The 18,769-nt window shown below is 40.6% G+C and overlaps 2 protein-coding genes across 3 annotated transcripts; one reads left to right on the top strand and one right to left on the bottom strand.

The window, feature by feature from the left end:
- Positions 1–1,159: 1,159 nt before the first annotated feature.
- On the bottom strand, positions 1,160–12,020 carry fkbp1b (FKBP prolyl isomerase 1B). 2 transcript variants are annotated; one of them, XM_032585004.1, is made up of 4 exons: positions 11,751–12,020; positions 10,360–10,407; positions 3,063–3,175; positions 1,160–1,950 (listed from the first exon to the last, which is right to left on the bottom strand). In XM_032585004.1, exons 1-4 carry the CDS (start codon positions 11,785–11,787, stop codon positions 1,822–1,824), a joined length of 327 nt encoding a protein of 108 aa, XP_032440895.1. In that variant the 5' UTR covers positions 11,788–12,020; the 3' UTR covers positions 1,160–1,821. The 2 variants fall into 2 exon arrangements, with proteins under 2 accessions (XP_032440895.1, XP_032440896.1); XM_032585005.1 differs by lacking the exon at positions 10,360–10,407.
- A 203-nt stretch (positions 12,021–12,223) lies between these two features.
- On the top strand, positions 12,224–18,718 carry wdcp (WD repeat and coiled coil containing). The gene is made up of 4 exons (XM_032585259.1): positions 12,224–12,368; positions 13,934–15,844; positions 15,991–16,111; positions 17,311–18,718. The coding sequence occupies exons 2-4, from the start codon at positions 13,934–13,936 to the stop codon at positions 17,502–17,504; spliced, it is 2,226 nt and encodes a 741-aa protein (XP_032441150.1). The 5' UTR covers positions 12,224–12,368; the 3' UTR covers positions 17,505–18,718.
- The last annotated feature ends 51 nt before the right edge of the window (positions 18,719–18,769 follow it).

Below are 18,769 nucleotides of genomic sequence, written 5' to 3'. Positions count from 1 at the left end.
TATTTAACAGTAAATTAATCAAGATTATTGCGCCATAATAGCAATCGGGTGTGGCTTGAATTTATTTTATTAAATGAATATATGGCATTGTAGCAGGTCCAACCTACAATAGTTTCTGGAGTACAAAACAGAGAAAATAACTACAAATTACAAAGACAGATACGTTTAAACTGTGTTCGTTTTTTCGATGTGCTATAAAAATACAATCCTTCATTATGTTTCCCATTTCTAACTCTTGAATTCGTTACCGCCCCCTCCATCAAGTCTTTTTTTATTCATAAAAATCACAAACTAATTAGAATTCAATAAGACGTATTATTGAATTATGAGAAATTATTTGATGACATTTTCTAGAGATGTGCAAATATTTTTCTCACCTACCTTGAAGATTAGAATACAGGCTTTAATTTCATTTTTAGGTTACGAATATCAAACTTTTGTGTTGATTATTTTTTTAAGTTTAACATGTAACGTTGTACTTCTGTTCAGCCTGTTAAAAGTATCTTTAAGGCTTCTGTACACTGCCTACCTGTGGCCACCCTACGTAACAGCAAGCATGTCTTGTTTTTCACAAGACAGAAGATCAGTGAAAAACTGCAAAAGAAAAACCACTTTAAAATAAGATTATTTGCAATCTCAAAAAAAGAAAAATGCAATTATTTCACAGATTTTATATTACACATGTATTTGGTAGCTTTTAAATTATTCCAGTTCCATCTTGTTGGGATGTTTATTGGTTAATCTTTCCTTTTTTAACTTGGAAGAAACTTTCAGCTTGTTTAATGTACTGAAAATTCTCTTTCTTTAAATACTGGAATGAGTACATCTATTCAGTAATACAGGATGTCACAATGGGCAAAATTTGTGGGTCTTCAGCTCAGACAAACGCTAGTGTTTTTATTTTACATAAATTTAATACTTTTTAGTAATATTTTATTAGATTTATTTTAAATTTGAGTAAATATGCAGTTTTCAAAAATAATCTAGCCCCAAATTTCCAGATCTTGATCAGAGTTTGAACTGCAGTATTCTAATAAACTTGGATTACTCAAGATTCACAAAATTCTGCTTTTCTGGTGTGAATATAGTAAAACAGTTCGCGGATCACTCTTTTGACTTGATTGTATAAGCAATTACAAACAGGACATAGAGCTCTCAATACAGTACATGCCAAATTTTATTCAGGACTTTGTCAGGAAACTGTTGCAGCGGTAATGGCTCTTCGACAACACTGTACAGCATTGGGTTGCACCTGATAGGGTACACTTGCATTAAATGTACAGATAGGTTATAAAACAAACTGAACAGCAACGTCATTCAGAGGACTCAGCAGGACAAGCCTTTATCAAAGTGTCTATGCAGACAGTGGTATATAATGCCCAGGATTGTACGGAGCAGAAATGCGGGATCTTGAACATGTGTACCCGTCCTCTGTTGTGTGAACTGTAAGGCAGTTTAGATTGCAATAGTTTGTGGATTTTTATCCGCTGAAATATTGTTCAGACAGAACTAACATTAGATGGAAACTTTTTTTTTTTTTAAAAAAAAGCACGAATCTAAAACATAAGAGTAAAAGTAGAGCAGGACATGGATATCTCTGAACAGAATCTATAATGACGAGATGCCAGTGAAGCAGCAGAAGTTACATTTAAATACTGAAAAGAAGAAGATGTATAAATCAAAACAAAGAGGAGAAGCAGGCGGGAGGTCGTGGCGGGCAGCAAGCAGGTATGGTCTCCTGTAAGAACAGGTCGTGGCGAATGCGGCCCCCCACCCCCCAACCTCCAGTCGACCTTCGACCCTTGTGTCGTAAAGCGGCCGTCACTCCAGCTTGAGCAGCTCCACGTCAAAAATAAGCGTGGCGTTTGGCGGGATGACGCCGGGGTGGCCTGTCGCTCCGTAAGCCATGTCTGGTGTGCAGGTGAGTTTCGCCCTCTGGCCGAGGCTCATCTGAGACGCGGGAAAGACGACGAACACATCTGGATTTACTTCTCCACAAAACAAATTTAAAATACAAAAGAAGTAAAAAAAAACCAGAGTAATTTCTATTAATTTACCAGTATTTTCTTATTAGGAAATGTTACATGCAAAATAAAGTTTGCCTGATATCTCTTTACATGAATGAGGTTTTTTGTCCTAGGATTTAAGAGAAAACATACAAGCAAGTGAAACTTAAGCTTAAGTATAATGAGATCTCTAATTTTACAAGAAATTTTAACATAGACTTCCTTTAAGTTAGTTTTCAAATCTAGCAAAATGAACACAGGAACAAACAAAACAAATAATTTTGAACTTCAGTGAAATACTGACACCAGGTTATACACAGCTGAAACAGAGCAACCTAGAGTAAAACCGAGCTTTGCCTACCTACACTAACTTACCTAAACCTGGATGTCAGATGGAACTAAAAAATAATAATTGTTTTGATTTTCTGTTAATGTAATCTTCAATTCGAAATAAAAATTTTATGCATGAGGAGGTTCCAGTGAAAGCACCACATTAGTGTGCAACCACTGCTAAAAGGCTTTTCATTACCTTTTTGGCATCTAGACCAAGTTAGACCAAGTTAGACCAGCCCCATTTCAGAATATGGACTGAATTATTCTACGTTGAATAGAAAAAAAAAGTTTTGGATCTATAATACATTTATGTATGATAGTTTCATGCCACTTCAGTGGTGAATCTCTGAAAGAATTGAGAAATGTGCCGACAATCCTCCAGGGCAAGTTCCAGTGGATGTACCACAAACTAATTGAATCATCCACCTTCTATACCCGTTGGGGGGCGGGGGTGTTTCTCTAGCAGTCATTTGATGTAACGTAGGCTACACACCAGTCCATCACAGAGACAAATGGGACAAACAAGCATTCAGAGAGGCCAGTTCCCTTTACAGTTATGTTTTTGGACCATTGGATGAAGCTGGACTACCTGTAGACAACCCACACATTCAAAGAGAGAACAGGCAAACTCAAAGCACAAAGAGCCCAGGCCAGGATTCTAACCCAGGACATTGTTGCTGCAATCCAACAATGCTAACATCTGAAAGCACATTGCTTTCTTACCTGTGCTACTCCCTCCTCCCAGCCTTTTATAACCTCCATCCTTCCAATCTTGAACTTAAAAGGTTTGTTCCTGTCTCGAGAGGAGTCAAACTTTTTCCCGTTCTGCAACATACCTGCCAACGACACAATAAATCCAAACACTTTGAGATAAGGCAATCACACAAGACAAGGGTGTTGGTTCAAATAAACAAACATGCTTCCGACATGGTCTGCAAACGATTTTTAGGCTGGTGTGGTTTCCTTTCTTGACTGCGATAAAAAAAAAGCAGCGAGTATCTGAAGTCATTGGCCTAGTTTAGCGGATTATTTTTAAAAGTTAACTAGGCCGTCACTTGCATGTATGTAGACCACAGGGAGAAAAGGATTACAAAGGCACAGCGGTACAGGACTCTGCTCCTTCAGAAACGGACCAAACATTCAGGCTTGATAATAAGATTGGGGCCAAAAAACACTTATACAAAGGCAGAAAAACACTGCTCTTCCTTCGTAGGGTGCTTTAATAACTTCAGAGATGCAATGGCTTGTGAACTTTGAAACCCTTTAAAAGCCGAGCCAGCAAAACAATCACACCCTTAAAAACAGTTCGTTATTGTTCCTGCACAAACGATCTGTACCTGTAAGCAAACCCTGCTCTAAGGATCGGTTTGTCTCCACAACTTGGAAATGAGCCGGGTGTAAATAGCAACTTTAGAAGGTTTGCGAATGAGAGTCTACCTTAAAGGCATGTACTTTGTACTGATCTACAGAAGATGCCTCTAGTACCAGGTGTGAAAAGGTATTTTAGTATCAACAAAGCTACAGGCCAAAACACTTGACATTCTTTGATGACTTCTTTTAAATTTTTGATGAAGGCAAACTTTCAACGGTAGCTGCTCTGTAAGAGAAGTTTGGAGATGGTCCGCTGAAGATTTTTGCACAGAAATATACATCTAATTTCTCTGTCTATTGCATTTTTCATGTAGAGTATATCCATCATTGCCTCTGCACAACAATTTAATAAAAACCATTGATGAAGGCTGGCTGAGTTTGTCTACTGAGCAAATTTCACATCCGCACGAGGATCTTTCTTCGCTAGCTGCTAAATTTCTTATTGATCTCTCACTTGTATAGGAGGTTTATGCACCTATACCATCACATTCAGCCTTATTGTGACGGAGGAATGTGTTCCTTCAACATTTTTAGTACAAAACGGTGTGGAGAAGGAGTCTTCTGTACAAAGTTTGTTGCACAGCTGAGTGTGTCGCCTAAGTTGGAAAGTGCACAGAGAAGGAATTACATACATTGGAGTCACAATATGCAAAATGTGACTCCAAGTAAAACTTTAGTGCTTTTGGAAAAATCTAACAGATTAGGACAATTTTGGCAATGGTGGTGTGGTAAACGTTTGATAGAAGTTTGTCCCGCAATCGGTGGGTTGCCAATTTGATCCCCGCTCCACCCGCCTCTTGTCGTTGTGTCCTTGTGCAAGACACTTCACCCACCTCGCCTGCTGGTGATCAGATGGTCCAGTGGTGCCAGTGTAAGGCGGCCTCACTTCTGTCAGATCGCCCCAGGGCAGTTGCGGCTACTATCAAGTAGCTTGCCACCATCAGTGTGTGAATGTGTGGGTCATTTATTTTAGCTGAGGAGAAGCAGCTAGCTGCCAAACATGTTATTATTTGGAGGGCTGCTAGCCTAGGGTGGGTGTGAAGAGGTTGTAGACTTGGCATGAGGTCAGTAAAACCCTGTCAGAATTCATATTCTCTGACAACTTATATCCGGGAATGCATGGAGATATCGAGGACAAACTCCAACTGCATCCAGGATCCAAATATTCTGGCACCACCGAAATGTACCATCAATATTTGACTATGGATAATTTCCAGTGCCTGGTCAAAGCCAGTCTGGAAACTCCCTCATTCCACCGGTTTCTGATGCACCCTACAGTATTCTGCAGACACCATCAAAATTTTGAGTTTTAATGTTGTGGTGCGGTGTGAAGGGGACCTAGATGTTTGTTACCACAAGCTAACATTTAATAATTTAGGACTTTGTCCATATTTGAACCAGTAACATAAAACAAACTCAGTGGTTTTGGCACTTCACATGGAATGAAAGCACCAGAAAGAGAAAAAAAAATCCTAACCCCCTGCTTATCAAGTGGCTCCGCGATAGTCCCTAATTTAGCCGCCTGTCATAATTCTTTCCAATAAGTGTGAATATTTGGCATTTAAAGTTGGTGTCAACCAAAATGTAGTCATGGTGTCTTGCCCATCTAGTCATGTGAATGTTGATACTGTACTGCTTCTCCTCTTTCGCTTCCCCTAAAATTAGCGAGTCTACAGTTTCAGAGAAGCCTCCATAGTCCATATATCAATGGCCACAGCCCTTTCCAATCGTGGAGTCAACAGGTTCGCACACACACCAAAGCAAATGCCACCTGCTGCAGGTCATTCGAGTAGCAGGACAACAACGTTTGGCAAGAAGCGCATAAAGTGGGTTCAGTTTAGTGAGTTCAGTGGGGCTCAATTCAAATTAAAACACTGTCCACATGAAGGGAGGCTATGGAAGGATGATGAATTACAGTTGACTCTTGTGATTGGATGGGGTTGTGGATGACGTAAAGAAGATCCGGGGAATATATATATATATATATATACAGATATATAACCTACTTATTTTTTTACTGTAGGCATATCGAAGTGGATTTAACGCAAGGTGAAATGTCCAATGAAAAGACGGTGCATATAAAACTTTTGTCAAAAGTAAAAAAGAAAAAAAGGGAATAAGAACTTAACAGAATTATTCTCAATGTTTACACTGTGCACAAACAAAGCACTGACCCAGAATCCATATTGCTGACCACCCAAGACCCACAGAGTGTCACTGCTGTTATCAGTTTTTGTATAGCTAAGCCTGGGCGAGGTCTGCAAAAATAAAGCTCAGCCTATCCCTTCCTGCGCTCGGCTCCCAGGCTCTCTCTCCCCGTCAGAGAGGGTTTCACTTGGTTGTAGGCTGGCGAGACGCCATACCACACAGGGGTGGGGTTATTTTTACTCAGTTTACTGTATCCTGTGTTGCCCCTCGTCTAGAAAAGCTGCCAGTAGAGCAGCCCCCTGGGCAGATGAACTGAGACGTGTGTAAAGCTATCTGCTGACCAGACCCGCGTCAGTGCTGCATGGTCACACGTCTTAATGACCAAGTCAAGTCTTGCACATTTCTCTTCTAATAATGGAGTAATTTTGAGAAGGAGTATTTAGAATCAATTTATTACTATAGTCTTGGTTGCATCTTTTTCATGAACAAACAAGGTTTGGTTAATGAATACAAGTGTGCTATAACTTATTTTTCCTCACGGCATCTGCCAGGTGTAAGCTGTGTAGAGGGTATTATGTTCACAATCAGAATACGAGCTGTGAAAAAAGCCTGTCAAACAGTCAACCACTCAACAGGAGATGATGTTCATCTGAGTCTCAAGCTGTTTTTTTCCCCCCTCACTTGCATAAACTCCACACTGTTGGCAGTGAAAACATCCACAGACACTCAAACAACATTTCCTCCCTGGAAGTAGTTTGGCAGCTCGTGACTTTCAGCCTGCTCTTCAGGCGCACCTTAAGCTGTCAAGCCTCAGCTTTGGTGTTCTCAGGTGTCAAAGTCTAGAGCCTGAACTTGTTATAGAACAACCCAAATTAGGCTTTCCCCACTGGTAGTTTTATTTAAGTAAAAAAAATTATAAAAAAATAAGAGCATTGTTTGTCACAGAAACCCGGTGCCGCCAATCACTCCATTTATCTCGGACTCATTTTCCTTCCTTCATGCTGGCTGATACCGTATCAGCCTACGTTTTCCTCCTTTGGCGACAGTCTGATATGCTTAGAAACAAGCTTGAGACAGCAGGACTGCAGCTGTTAGAGCTGCCACTCCGTGAGCACATGGACATTTGGGCTTGATGACAGAAACAGGGGTGTGAGTGAATGAGAGGGACCCGCAGTGCCTTGACAAAGTATTCAAACCTCTTGAATTTACGATTACAAACAATATCTTTCAATAGGATTATCTGTGATGATCCCAACGCTACGTAATAAATGAATATGAAGCGGGAAAATCAAACAGGTTCTACACTTAATGTAAATAACAGTATTTGTAAAAAGTCCCCTTGCGATTTTTTTTATGCTAATATCCCAAGTCCTGAACATTGGATTGAACCGTTTACTTCATCATTTTGAAACAGGCTTTGGCACAACTGGAAATCTTCCAAAACACGGCCATCAACCTAAACTAACCGGCCAAGTAAGGACAGCACTAATCATTAACTATGTAAACACCATGATCCCCACCATTAAGACAAGATTACGAGAGAGATTTAGAGAGAAGCGGCAAAAGCAAATGAGGTGGATTAGCAGTACTTGCCAACAACTGACAGTGTCATCCAGGACATGTTATCGTGGAATATTGTCTCTTTTCTACGGATATTTGGCTGTTTGCATGTCATGGCAATCATTAGACCGTCAAACACCAACAGTCTAATGATTGCAGCAAATTTCTTCAGATTTGCTGCGAGACTGACTGCTACAGGAGATCCTTCCTGACCACAGCATATACACAATCACGATGACTCTTTGAAGGTACTTGGTAGAAATTAGTCATAACATTTAGCGTCCCTTTAGGATAAATAAAAGTATTTTTGAATTGAATGTGAATTTATTTCAAATATGGTGGTGATACCATGGCATCATCATGGTGTGGGGAAACCGTTTTTCAGCAGGAATATGGCGGTCAGCCAGAGTGGATAGATGGAAGAATCTAAACAAAGAATGAGATATTTTCCCAAGAGGAATGGGTAAAGTTATACAAAAAAGATGATTCATGATGGCGGAACAGTCTGTTTAGCTTTTCCTATGTACATCGATTTGAATAAATTTCCACTTAATAATAATGTGCTGTTTTATGTTGGACCATCACATAAAATTCCCCTCAAATCTGCACTTGGAGCAAGACAAAATGCGTAGAATAGGAGGCATGAATACTTTGGAAAAGCACTGTATTCTGCAGGTTTGAGTGCCAGAGCTGGTATCTGCCGAGTTGGCAGTGACCTCTCTGCTAATTTGGGCGATCGCAACTCTCACCGGGAGTCAGAGAGAGGTCACCGCTGCAAATCTTTGTGTCTGTCCGCTCTGGCATGCAAGTGTCTGCACGTCTAAGATCCCCCGGGTGAAAAGACGAGAAATAAAAAAAAAAAAGAGACAGTGGTTTTGAAGAGCAACAGAGAAGTTCTGTATTGCTAAACGCTGGAAAACAGAGCAGACTAGGTTCTTAATCTAGAACCTAGTCTGTTCGGAGAACTATCTCTCCTTACTGTTCGAGGTTGTGTCTCCAATTCTGGTCAAATAGAATCAGGGCAGGGTTGAGGAAAGGCTAACACTCTCAGATTGTGAATTAAGAGAGTTAAATTAACAAACTCTTCCAAGATCCTTCTTTGTGTGAGATTCTAACTGCTTTAAAATAAAACAACTGTATTTGATATTTCTGCAAAAACTGGAGTGTCTTTAGTCGTTTTCCACGATGTATAGTTTTTATTTTTCATATCAAGAGAAACATTTTCCATCTAATCTGTGCAAATACATTTTCCCATGCTCATATAATGAGATTTTTTTAGCCTTTTGTACAGACTTGTTTTGGCTTAACTCTGTACTTTGTAAGGCCTTGCCTCCAAAATACCAGCAGCTTATAGGCAAATCCAGCCGGTCGAATGGCAAAGAAAATTAAAGATGGAGGGGAAAACGTCACCTTACGTTCAATAAGACAATACAGGAGTCCAAGAATAACTGATTTGAAAAGACTTATTGGAAAATATTAAGAAATAACAGCAAAATGATTAGTTTTGTGTTAAAAAAAAAAGAAAAGAAAAAAAAATTGAGACACTTGCTTTGCACTACATGTTGTGCATAATCGCTGTCCCCAAATGGCCAGCCTAAGCCAGCAGACTCCCAACCGAGATCATTATAAAAACATCTGAAGCCTTTGTCTAAGCTGTTGTTCATCCAAGCTGTTAGCAGACTCCGTTAAAGGGACACAGAAGCCAGTTTTCTCACACAAGACAAGGATTATTAGTATCCCAGACGTCTACTTTGTTAAAATATAAACCAAATATTAAAGAATAAAAAATATAAATTGGTCTCAGAAGTCACTAAAAAACTGGTATTTGGCAAAAATTGTTCTATTTGTACATCACTGGTTGCAAGGTCTCATTCTCCAGACGTTCCACAAGGTTCCGCTTTGGGACCCCTGTTGCTTTTGCTCTCATCCTATTGGTCCCATACTACTTTGTAAAGACATCTCATATCACTATTATTCAGATGATGCCCAGCTGTATATTTCTTTTCTTCCAAATTAAGTTTCAAAACTGTATATTTCACTAAAATGCCTCGCTTCCACTAAAACCTGATTGGTTGACAGTTTTCTTTATTTAAACAAAGAAGAAAACTGAAAATTCTCTTATCAAAGCACTAAAGAGAAAGAGATCATTGGGGCCATTAGTGTTTTAGATATTTAGCAGTTTATAAGTTTAACTCATAAATATTTACTCATCGGAACATCCTTGAATTTTATTCAGCTGAAAATGACTCACACATTAGTTAAATACAGCTGAACTCTGGGCCAAATAAACATTCAAATTACTGCAATGGCAAAGAAGAAAAACCCAGAGGCAATGCCACAAAAATACCGATACTAAATCGGTGTACAGTAGAAAACGTGCCAGTGTGGGTCTGGTTCTATATGCACATAAAAGAAAACACGTGATGCCGACAGATGACATGTGAACTAGGTTCTGTTTACTTTCTGTCTGACCTAGTTGTCTGGACAGCCAAGCCCGAGGCACAGAACAGCCCAAATTTATTTCCCCAAACGTCTCCATGTCTTACTGCCCCACCTTAAAACAAGGCCTTCTGACAAACAGGAAAACGAAAGCAGACATACATATGTGTGTGTGTGCACGTGGACGTGTGTGTGTGTGTGTGAGTGACAAGCCGAAACAGAGTCTAGCAGAGGAAAACATCTGACTTCTCTTTCAGAACCAAAGCAAACTAATGGTGCCTGACAGAGGAGGCGCAGCCCCGCAGAGCTTATGAAACTCAAACCAACACGCAGGTGCACCGGCCTGAAGAATGTGGGAATTGTGCGAGCGAGCGACTTGTAACATGAGCAGAGCAGATCACGTCCAAAACGGGCAGATTTCCTCTTTCAGCAGCAAGGACAAAGGAAGGATGCAGAGTTTCAAGAGAGTCAGGATATGAAAAAAAATAAAAAAAACAATTACCTATGTAATGAACAACACATGTTTGGCCTTTCTTTGGAAATGTTCGCCCTGTTAAGAAAAGAAAGAAAACAAATATTAGTGTATGCTCGCACACTTCTGAGAAGGAGAGGCTTATCTTGTAATTATTCTAAGTGATTCATTAGTTATGAAACGGTATCTATTTTTTTTAATATGCAGTTTATTAGATTTTTTTGTTGCTGTTTTATGTTGTTTTCTGTATTCCGCACCATTTTAAATTAAACTTTTTCTGCAAATCGGTTTATTTTCCTATTGTGTAGTAAAATGTTTGAGCTGCATGTTAGAATCTGGAATGGATTTAAAAAAAAATTAATTTACAAAAACATGGAAATGGGTTGTTAAAAGGACCAGTACAGACCGGAGGGACCAGATTTTAGAGATGCACGAATCAGTCGGCCAAATATCCGTATCTGTCAATATTACCTTCATTACATGCAGACTGGCCACCATTTTTTTTTTTCATAAAAGGACATTTTTGTTTCATTTCCTGAGAAACAAGCTGTAGAAAAGGGGAAAAAAGGGAGAAAAACTTAATTCATTGGTCAGAGTTAAAAAAAAAAAAAAGAAGCAGAAATTGTTATCCTGCTCAGTGCATCTTAAATAGATTTGATTATCGAAGCTCTTTATCAATCACCCAAGTGGTGAATGTGCACAGAACCCAAACGGGTCATAGCGAGTGTTAAAATCCAAGCAAGCTCCATGAAGGCTTGGGTGCACTTTCTAAAACACTTTGCATTTCATGCATATTCCATTACACAGTTGTGTTTTTATTGACACTGTATATTTGTGGGAGGGAAAAACTCATCCCTTGATTGTTTTAAGTTTGAGTTCCAAAGTATCCAGGAGCTAAACCTCTGCTCCCTGCCTTCTAGCCTGTAGACTAACTTCAGTCGTATCTGTCACTCCCTTGTGGCAACAGTAGCCTGCATGCATTTTGCTCCGAGTATAAATATAATCTGCTTACTTTTGACAATGAGAGTTAGGACGCAGGTTCAGCTTCCTTACTTCAGTTTTTGTGCGAAGTTATGGTAACAAATTTCTGATGCCACGCAAAACAATAATTTATGGAGTCCCGTTATGTCCAATTGGTAGGACTAGCACGTTTCATAGTGAGTATGGAGCGTTCTGGGAAGATGCCATGCAAGCCTTTCAGTGAGGATGAGCCCCTTCAAGATTGAGCGTTATCACACAACTCTAATTATAGCTCAAACGGGTTTTTAACTAACCACGCCGACTCGTAATATTCATTTATGAAAATTGTACTTTTGGAACGGCAACATTATTCACGAGCACCGCGACATTCCAGGGAGTCAGCAACAGCACCACTTCCCACCCCGCATCAAAGGCAACCCAAGGCGGCTACATTTACTTACCATCACCGGGAGATATGGTCTCGACTTCTACGCCCATGGTTGTGCTACTTTGAAGGCTAACTAAGAAACATAAAACCTAAAAAGCCCTTTCAACGGCCGGCGTTGCCCTCTTTTGCGGCTACAAGTCGGGCTTAATCGATTGAAATCATGTATTCAGCGGACTACCATCGAGCCCCGCAGCCTGACCAGCCGTTACAGAGAGAGCCCACTTATTCTGTCGCGAGACACAGTCGGGGACTACAACTACGTCACGTTCTTGCGCCTCATCGAGGAGATGCTAGTTCTTGTTGTTCGTTGGTCTGTTTTGTTTAATTTTTGCCTGGTTGTGTGTGTTTTAAAAAAAAAAAAAAAAAAAAAAAGAGATTAAGTATTTATTTTATTTTACAGCCAATGAAAGTAACGGTTTATAAAGCATTCAAAAAGGCAAAACAGATATTATTGGTCAACAAACTACATATCCCATAATGCACTTACCCTAGTACGCTTAGTTTTGTTTCCGAGTCATTCACGAGCACGAGAGCAACGTTGGAGACACATTTCAGCCGGTAACAATGTGAAGAAATTGTGTTTCTATGCTTTTGTCACGTTTTTCGTCTGAGACGGCTGTTGCATTTTCAGGTATGCTAAGTAAAGTTGCATGTTTGTGCCGTCTCGTTCGTAATTTGATTTCACAACTTAAAGCTGCTTGCCAGACTTGTCTGTAAAATTTGTGAACTCACTGTAGAAATAGCTGGTGACCCCATAGATCACATCATGCTCAATTCTTAAATGTATTTTTTGCTATTTTGTTATTTTAAGCAAGCTACAGAATTCCCTGCAACTGCCTCTGGTGACATCAAATAAGGCAGCTTATCTAAGTTATTTTGGAGCGTTTATTTGTTTGCTTGTGGATTATTTTAAAATTAAATTCAACCTTCAAGTAGGTTTCCCTAGTAACTTGGTAGCTTCAGCAAAATGCTAAAGCCAAATGTGAGGATATTGCATTGGTTTCTGTCAAATTTGGCAACAATATAGCATAAGATGCGATTTGCAGGAGGACCAGGGCAGAAAAGCAGATTTCTAGTTTATGTACTTGGTAGAGATGTACATTCAAAACATTCAGTCTGATGTTTTTTCAAAATGTAAATGCAGCACTTTGACTATTTTTAGTCTAAGAAAAGATTTTAAGATGAAGTAAGTGGGGTGACAGAGATATAAAAAAAGTTTTTTATAAAGAAATTATATTGTAATTTTTATTGTCAGTCTTATCGTAACTTAAAAACAACAACTTTGTCATTGCAATAATCTTTATTGTCCCTCGGTGGAGAAATTCATGTGTACCAGTAGCAAAGTAAGTGTCAACTCAAAGCATGTAGATCTAAACAAAAATACAAATATAAAAACAGACCTAAGAATAACACACTGTACATTAACAGGAACTAAGAAAATAACATACTGTAAGGACGGACAAATTTGTAACGTAGGATAATACTGAGCATTTATTAATAGCAGACTCCAATCCAAAGAAATATGCAACTGAGTAATGTAAAAAATGTAAAGAAATCTACAAAACATCTTTGTGCACCAATACTTTTTATTTCACATTTTTAGAATGCCAAATATGTACATAAAGTAATTACATGGGAAAATTAAAATCTGAACATATTGATCCCACTTAAAATTCGGAAGATCTTTTTTAATCTCAGTGACTGAAAGAAACCTTCTATAAGATACAACAATGTTTCATTTACTTCATCTTCTCCCTATTTTATTTAAGGTACCAGATTAAGATCCCAGATGTATATTTGCTTCTTTGCGTAATTTTACATCTGTTCCCTTATTACTTGAGGTTAAGATCTATTTTGTAAGGCTTACTACCAACTTTCACCATATCTAAAAAAAGACAGTGCGGTGACCCACTCAACACAACGTTGTTAATACCCTGGGCTCCTAACTGTACGTTGTTAAGGTCATCCGGCATAAGCAGCTGTAGGTGTTCGTCACGACAGCCTCAGCTCAGGCAGAAGGGGATTAAAGCGTGTACTTGGGAGGAGACACAGGAAAGGCTTTTGCTGTTCTTAACTTGCACAGGTAGCAATAGCTACCCTTGTTCAAATAGTAACTCAGCTAGGTCTCTGTCATCAATGCTTCTTTTTTGAGACATATATTTTTGTCTTCATCTAAGATTTTTTGTTCCTTTCAAGATGGATCTTGGTAAAGCAAAGCTGCTTAGGAGTGGACTCAACACTCTACACCAAGCCATCCACCCTGTGCACGGGATTGCATGGACCGATGGGAAGCAGGTCTGCTTGACGGCTCTCTACTTCATCAATGGCGAGGTGAAGTTTGGAGACACCAACGTAATCGGGCAGTTTGAGCACGTCTTCGGACTCTTCTGGGGCCCACTGTGCTGCTCGGACTCCCCTGCTCTTCTGGCTGTCCAGCATAAGAAACATGTTACGGTGTGGCAGCTTCAGCTCAGTGCTCTTGAGCAGAACAAGCTGCTGTGCACGCAAACCTGCGAGATGAGTGAGCCCTTTCCCTTGCTTTCTCAAGGGTGCGTCTGGCATCCTAAACTGGACATGCTGGCTCTGCTGACGAAGCGAGACACGTCCGTGTTGTTTTCTGTCAGGGTCGACAACAGGAGGATCAAAGCAGACATCAAAGGCAGTGGGCTCATTCATTGCGCTTGTTGGACTAAGGATGGCACCCGCCTGGTGGTGGCTATTGGCAGTGCTCTGCATTCGTTCATTTGGAATGACATCCAGAAAAGCCTGGTGGCATGCACTTTTTGCCCTATCTTTGACGTGGGGGGCTACATCTGTGCAATTGAGGCCACGGGGGAAGCTCAGGTAGCTGTGGCTACAGAGCTACCGCTTGATAAATTATGTGGACTAAACTCCGGGATAGCTTTTGACCTGCCGACAGAGACCCTGCAAGGTCAGGGCTCGCACGCAGTCATGGCAGACGATGATGGCATTCTGGATTCAAGGAGGAGGTCTTTTGAGTCAGAGAGATCGTATATCCCCAGCTCAGGCCCCCTTGATCTTACCCATCTCCTGGCGAAGCACCGTCGCTCGGACCCCAGCCCCCTTATCCACTTGCGCCGCAGAGACACTTTTACAGGTTCTGGGCAGGACAGCTCACACCTCGTTCTGGTTACATACGAGCGAAAGGTAACTACAACCCGCAAAGTCAGCATTCCAGGGATTTTGGTCCCTGATATTGTTGCTTTTGATCCTCGTGCCTCCACAGTTGCAGTTGCTTCCAATACCTGCAGCATGGTTCTCGTTTATTGTATCACACCATCTGCTATGCCCAACATCCAGCAGATTTCTCTGCAGCAGAACGAAAGACCCAAAGGTGTCTGCTTCCTCAGTGACAAGGTGCTGCTGTTGATGGTGGGCAGGCAGAAGACTACCGATCCTGCCTTCCTTCCGTCTTCCAACACGGACAAATATATTCTTCGCCTCATATCCAAAGAGCTAATATACGATGGAGAAACAGCTATTGCACCATCCCCCTCTGCTCTCAACCATGAGTCTTCTTCTAATTTCTGCGCAGGGATTAGGAGGCACTCAGAGCACCTGTCAAAGGATGACAGGGAGCGGCCAGGGATAAAAGACTTGGTTCTGCCTGGAAGGGTAGTTTGTTCGCCAGGGAGCAGACGCAGGCTGGTCGAGGAGATCAGGAGCAACGAACCCAGCCCCGTCACCACCTCCGTAGACTTCTCTGAGCGGCAAGAAAGAGCCTCGTCCAGAACCTCGTCCATCACGGTCGAGAACTTTGACATGGACCACGTCAATCGGATGGCCAGCCTGGCAGTAGGAGGCCAGGCCAGCAGAGACTCCAGCCGGGCAAGTTCTCCTCGCTTCGAGCCATCGGAGAAGCTCCACTCGGAGCCGCCGACGCTACCCATGCCTGAGAAAACAACTGGACGGACCAGAGAGCGCTCCCTGGAACAGCTTGTACACAACATGGAAAGGCTTTTTACACGCTTTGCAGATGTACAACAATGCCTGACAGAAATCAGAGATTATACGCAGAACGGCAAGAAGGCCCCAACGGTCTATCCCAACGTAACTGATCCCCCGTATGTCAATGTCACATGCCAGGTAATGTTGTAGTGAGTCGTTTTGTCCTTATTAAGCACATCTTGTCCACCCATTGTCCTATGCAGTAACTACAACCTTATTTCGACAATGCTGGACTTTTTGCACAAGAGCTGGTACTGATTTTCACATTGTGTTGGCACATGCAGAAGCAGTTATCGGAGAATGTGTTCATCGATGAGAGGAGGCCAGTGCTTCTGTGTGACGGGAAGCTGTGCCTGCGTGCCATCCAAGACCTTTTCAACCTTACCACTGTGGAGATGATGTACGGTATGTGTAGAAGAATAGAACTACCATTACCTAATGGTGTAATGCTTGTCGTTTTGTTTTACTGTCGAACCAAAAAGGATCCTGGAAGTCCTCTATGTCTCATAGCACATAAGATTAATGATGTTGTGACAGAGTACAGAGTTAGTCAATGGAAACCACTAAGAGGAAACTCCTTAGTCTTCTCGGGTAGGTCCCTCGCTGCGTGCAGTTCAGGAAACCTCGTTCGATGGGCTTCCTCCTTCTGACCAGAAGCAGTTGGGTGCTTTTACTACCTGGGCCAACTCTCTTTACACATCATCTTTTAGCTACAGCCAACAAAAATGGTTTACTCCATAAAGAATGTTCTTTCAAAGAGTTAATTGTTACCTCAACAACATAGTCTGATATTGTTCTCCTGTTAACGTGCCTCAGCTATTATTGGAAGTGATTAGACGCCTAGATCAGATTACAGGGTTTAAAACAAAAGCAGCTTATCATTCCTGATGGGCAAAGTGTTTTGTTTTTGTTTGGTTATTTTCTTCTGATTAACCAACTCATGTTAACTCAACCTGGCAGTGTTCATATTTGCCCGAAGGACAGTTGGTTTTGCAGTGTAGCCAGGCCAAGATACCTCCACAAATGACCATTGCCAGAAACAAAATGATGTGGGGAAGAGGTTTGCCAAAGAACACATGGACTGGCCTAAAGAGAAATGGCACATTTTAAGAGCTGATGAAAATTAGTTTGTTCTTTTGTTCTAGGCGCTGCAGTTTGTACTGTAAAGACAGCAAAGTATGCTTATAACTCTGCAGAGGACCGTTGCCTAAAATCACATCTATCTTGTCTTACCAACTATTAACTGTTGAGATGCTCCTTCAAATCAGTGAACAAATGACTGACATTGCCACTTTTAAGAAGACTGAATCTGTGAGGCTTCTGCTCTATTGCGGATTCTAAGAGAACTGATAGCCCGTATCATTTCAGGCACTTTTTAGCACCTTTTCGAGGGTCTTCGTGACTAAAGAAATCCAAGTCAACTATATTGGAGTTATTTAACAGCTTCAGCTAATTGGCAGATGTTTTTGCTACTTTCTGCTGTTGAAGCAACAACTGAAATATAAAAAGCTAAATGGGGGCTTCTCTAAAATGGGAAATGGACGGTTATTGCTCTTTTCAACTACAGCATGGAACACCAACAGTCTTGTGTATTTCTTTTCCAGGACCGTTGTGGATTGTACTTGTGGCAGACGCTGATGGCTTCGTGCCTCTGACATTTAAGCCCAAAGATGAACTGACGGTGAGGAACGGGAAGAGGAAATCTACCCTCCGGACTCCTGGAAGTCCAGAAAATTCCTGTCCATCCAGTCCAGCCCCCAGCCAAAGCCCAACAACAACTGCAGAGGCCTCTGTGTAGTAGCTCCTGACACACCTGTACAGACTCTCGTAGTAGTGTTTCTCTTTGACTTTCAAACATGTGACCTCAATGCCACAGAAAGCCATTGTTCACACTGCAAATTATATTTTTATAGTAAGAAAAAAACGTGGTTTCTAAAGAGTTGCCCTGTCAGATGGTATATTTAAATATTGCTTCTTTAAAATGAGATTACCTTAAAAAGTTTCTATAATTTTGTTCGAGGAAATTTCATTCAGTTTTTATAGTCTTCCTCCCTAAAAAGCGATTGTTCTAGAGTGCAATTCTAAGCTATTCAAGATGTGTCCCCTGCCAATATTATGTAATTTTCTCCCCAAAGTGTAAGATTCAGTTTTTACTCCTAAAATGTCTGAAATTTCACTTTTCTGCTTGATGATTAACCTCAACTATAAAACTGTTAATGTTATACCAGAAAAATTAGGAATGTCTAACACATTTAAACAAAGCCACCTATTTTCGTGGTTGATGGCAGTAAGACATCTGACCACAAGAGGGTGCAATACTCCACCATTTCTCTTAACTGCAAGGTCAGTTCAAAAGAAAGCAACAATCCAGTCATATGGTTTTACTTTTAAGGACATAAGATAAATGTGCTCTTTGCTATTGTTGCAAAAATATATCAATCTAACCTCAAGTGTAAAAATGTCAATCAAAATACAAAGATATGTGTATGTGCGTGTGAAACTAAGTATACCCCATAATTCAAGCCAGAGTTAAGTCAATTTCTCATTGTTGAGAACTGAAGATGTATTTTTCTAGATATTACAAGTAGTGTTCACAGCCATTCGTTTCTGCTAGCTCGCTTCACGTCCGTCACCGGTATTTCAATCAAATGGAGGTTTGACCATTTGCACTTTGGTCCCATCTCTTCATAGGACATTGTTCCAAAGGTTTTGCGGCTTATCGGCTCAAATTTTTCTGTAAGTTTTTGTTTAGAATTCAGTTCATTGCATTTACTTTTCTGGCTTCTAGGAGGGATGTACTTACTTTGTCACATAGGTTGTTTTTGTTTGGAAAAAATAAAATCCATGACATGTTTATGTACACTTGAGGTGAGATTTTAAAACTTGGTAAAGACCAGATTGGTTTTATGATGTTCTTATGGATAAAACTCCAGAATTGAAAGAGGGTGTACTTTCTCCTATACCATAATGGTAAATGCTATTTATGACTACCAATAAACATACATCTGCGTACAACTAGACCCCATATGTTTAATTGCAACACCTCCACACTGAAGAAACACA

The sequence above is a fragment of the Xiphophorus hellerii genome, chromosome 15 (assembly GCF_003331165.1).
Source record: "Xiphophorus hellerii strain 12219 chromosome 15, Xiphophorus_hellerii-4.1, whole genome shotgun sequence".
NCBI classification, from domain to species: Eukaryota; Metazoa; Chordata; class Actinopteri; order Cyprinodontiformes; family Poeciliidae; genus Xiphophorus; species Xiphophorus hellerii.
This window is presented reverse-complemented; position numbering and strand designations above follow the sequence as displayed.

Coding starts and splice junctions, on each gene's coding strand:
- fkbp1b (XM_032585004.1), bottom strand. CDS start 11,787: ATGGGCGTAGAAGTCGAGACCATATCTCCCGGTGATG. Junction 10,408..11,750: donor GACCATATCTCCCGGTGATG/GTAAGTAAATGT, acceptor TTTTCTTAACAG/GGCGAACATTTCCAAAGAAA. Junction 3,176..10,359: donor ATGTGTTGTTCATTACATAG/GTAATTGTTTTT, acceptor TGTCGTTGGCAG/GTATGTTGCAGAACGGGAAA.
- wdcp (XM_032585259.1), top strand. CDS start 13,934: ATGGATCTTGGTAAAGCAAAGCTGCTTAGGAGTGGACTCAACACTCTA. Junction 15,845..15,990: donor ATGTCAATGTCACATGCCAG/GTAATGTTGTAG, acceptor TGGCACATGCAG/AAGCAGTTATCGGAGAATGT. Junction 16,112..17,310: donor CACTGTGGAGATGATGTACG/GTATGTGTAGAA, acceptor TTTCTTTTCCAG/GACCGTTGTGGATTGTACTT.